This window comes from Sinocyclocheilus rhinocerous, unplaced genomic scaffold (genome assembly GCF_001515625.1).
Source record: "Sinocyclocheilus rhinocerous isolate Xijiao unplaced genomic scaffold, SAMN03320098_v1.1 scaffold2715, whole genome shotgun sequence".
Lineage (NCBI taxonomy): Eukaryota > Metazoa > Chordata > Actinopteri > Cypriniformes > Cyprinidae > Sinocyclocheilus > Sinocyclocheilus rhinocerous.
The window spans coordinates 520809-523845 of record NW_015667273.1 but is presented as its reverse complement, the minus strand read 5'-3'; the positions used below and the strand labels follow the sequence as shown (position 1 = coordinate 523845).

At 33.8% G+C, this 3037-nt stretch overlaps 1 protein-coding gene across 1 annotated transcript in view; it reads right to left on the bottom strand.

Moving 5' to 3' along the window:
- The window catches only part of LOC107733526 (phytanoyl-CoA hydroxylase-interacting protein-like), a 3014-nt gene extending 1609 nt beyond the window's left edge, over positions 1-1405 (bottom strand). The window contains exons 1-3 of the mRNA XM_016545184.1: positions 1193-1405; positions 785-959; positions 337-454 (exon numbers count right to left, since the gene is read on the bottom strand). Coding sequence (XP_016400670.1) covers positions 337-454; positions 785-959; positions 1193-1405 — 506 coding nt within the window. The remainder of the gene's footprint in view (positions 1-336; positions 455-784; positions 960-1192) is intronic.
- Positions 1406-3037: the final 1632 nt, after the last annotated feature.

Below are 3037 nucleotides of genomic sequence, written 5' to 3'. Positions count from 1 at the left end.
TTTTAGCAGCAACATACGACCCCTTTAACAGTGTAAATAACTCTGCATGAAATAGCATTATACGGCCCCCCCCCCCACCCCATACTGACCCCAAATTTTTGAACATTAGTGTAAGAGAAAATATAAATGCAGTTCACAAAAAGAAGAAAGTAAACCCAGCTAATTAATGAGAAAATGATTCCACAAGAGTGAGCGGTTTACTTTCTAATGCCGATTTGAATCTTAGCAGTAAAGCAAGATTGTCATTATCTTCCTCAACCAGCATTACGTTCTCTTTTCCCTCCCTATTTCATATACTAAGCATTTTTTACAGTTGTTTTTTTTTTTCTGAATCACCTGCAGTGTTGGAAGTATTCCTCATGCTGATTCCGGTAAAAGACGGAGAACTTGAGCATCCTGCCAGCAATGACTTCAGCCTTCTGCAACAGCTGCGTCAAATGCACCGAGGAATAATCTAGAAAATTGAAGGAAATGTTTTTATTTGTCATCAATTTTCTTTAGTCTTGTTAACCACATAAAAAGCTGATCAACAGCACAACATTTAAAAGATCCATGTCTTTATTCTCCTATTGGTATTTAGGTATTTAAAGCATTTTTCCTCAATCATTTTTATATTCCTAAGCGATTTTACATATTATTTGTATCACTTTTTTTTTAAATTGTATTTTTTTTCTCTCTTTTAATGCCAATTTAAAGCACTTTTAATTACCTGTGTGTATCAAATGTGCTGTACAATCTTCATCTTACATTCTTTTTAATCTGTATGTGTGTTTGGGTTATTTACCTGCTGTACAAAATTCAACAATGTCACTCCATTCTGATACAGCGTAATCTCCATCAGTCTGTTTGGATGCTATTTGCACAGCAACTGTATATTCTGTCCGTGGACTCAGGAACCAATGGCCTCGCACTGTCATGGGCAATGGGACTGCCTTAGCAACAAGCTTCGTAGGCACATCCTAAAGACAGAGAGTCATCAAGGAATGAATTGACTAATTAATGACATTTAATCATCTGAATCTTTTTTATGACGATGAACAACAGTATGAAATTTAGCTAAAATGCTCTCATAAATAGGCAAAAAAAGCCCATTTGTATTATAAACTATTACAAACTTTGAAACCCCAGGCAATACTCAAGACTATGCAGAATAATTAAAATAATTTGTGTTGTGAACTGAATCATTGATTACCTTGTGTTTGAATTTGTTGGAGTTCTTGTTCTCCTTCTTGTTAAGGTCAATGAAGTAATGTGTGATCTTCTCTGTGGTGTGAGGGTCCATATCCCAGCAGATCTTAAAGGAGTCGCAGGTGATGTTACTGATCTTGATGTTGCGAGCAACGGGTAACTCCATTCCTACCACTCCGGGATCCTCAGCCTTACCTGAAAGAAAGAAAGCAAGCATATTGTCTAAAATCCTTTGTTTTGTTTGAAATATTAAATTTTTCTCTATAAACACTGCTACACTGACCCACATACACAATCACACAGAGTTAGAAATGTGCTTTGTTGGCTACAGTGTGGGCACTGTGTTATCTTAGTGTCTAGAAATGCACAACAGGAATGTGGGATTCCTGAATGGCACACACACACACAAAACACAGTGAACATTGAACCGCCTCTTGAAACCATGAATAGGGTCATGATAAAGCTTTACTGTACAATAAGCACCCTCAGCTCACTGTTCACTAAACACTGAGCCCTTTCTCTCCTAAACTGAATTCTTTACTACTGCTAATATATTCCCCTGGAAAGAAATTACTCTAATATGGACTTAAGAGTATTACTGAAAAATCAGCACAAAAGATCCATGTTTATTGAAGGATAAATATCTGAATATTATGAATTACTGAACACTGAGGTTATACTAACATTCAAAAGTTTGGACATCAAATTGATAAAAAATGACAGTAATGACATTTACTGTGTTACAAAAACAAATTCTATTTCAGTTAAATGCTGTTCTTTTTAACTTTATTAATCACAGGATCCTGTAAAAGTGTATCATAGTTTCCAGAAAATAATAAGCAAATGTTTTAAACTTTGATAATGATAAGAAGTGTATTTTGAGCATCAAATCAGCATAATAAAATGAAAGATTATGCGAAACTGAAAACTGGAGTAACAGAGAAAAGCCAGCTTTGCCATCACAGAAATAAATTACATTTGAAAACTCTATTGAAATAGAAAACAGATATTTTAAATTATAATAATGTTTTACAATATTGCTATTTTATTGTATTTTTGATACAGAACTCTTCTGCTTTATTTACCACAGAACAATCCGTGAAAGCCTGTTTCTGTCTTAGAATAAAAAATACAAAATGTAATTGTGAGATAAAACAAAAAATGTAAAAAAAAAAAAAGTCAACATTGTGAGAAAGTCACATTGTGTCACAATTATGGGAAATAGTTTTAATTACAACAAATAAAGTTCAAAATAAGAAATAAAGTCAATATTGTGAGAAATAAAGTCATAATTTGTAATTAAAAGTCACACTGTGTTGTAAAAAAGTGATATTTGTGAGATATGAAGTCGTAATTATAGAAATTAAAGTGACAATTACAAGAAATAAAGTTGCCCTTATGAAATCTAAAGTAAAAAAAGGAAGAATACAAATGCACAAGAAGGTAAATGCACAAACAAAACAGCGAAATGTCTTATTGAAAAATAATAGTACTCACAACGTTGAGCTCAGTTGAGATAGATATATTCCTGTACTACACTAGCCCTCCCACAACACTGGGTCTGGCAGAAGAAGCCCTCCGAACCCCGCCTCTGCCAACAGCCTCCCTTACACAAACAACAGATGTCTGTTTATCAACTTCTGCTTTTGTCTGACATATTCTCACTACAGAATCTGCTTTCCTTCACGCTTTAAACTGGTTTGATGCTGCATACGTTTAGCATACACAAACAATTGTACTTCCAGCAAATGTTGATGTAATCTTATCCAAGCTTTGGTCAAAGGATCATTTAAAATAAAACTCTCAACAAAATCATAAAGCAAGTCTGTATAAATGAGATTACTTTATT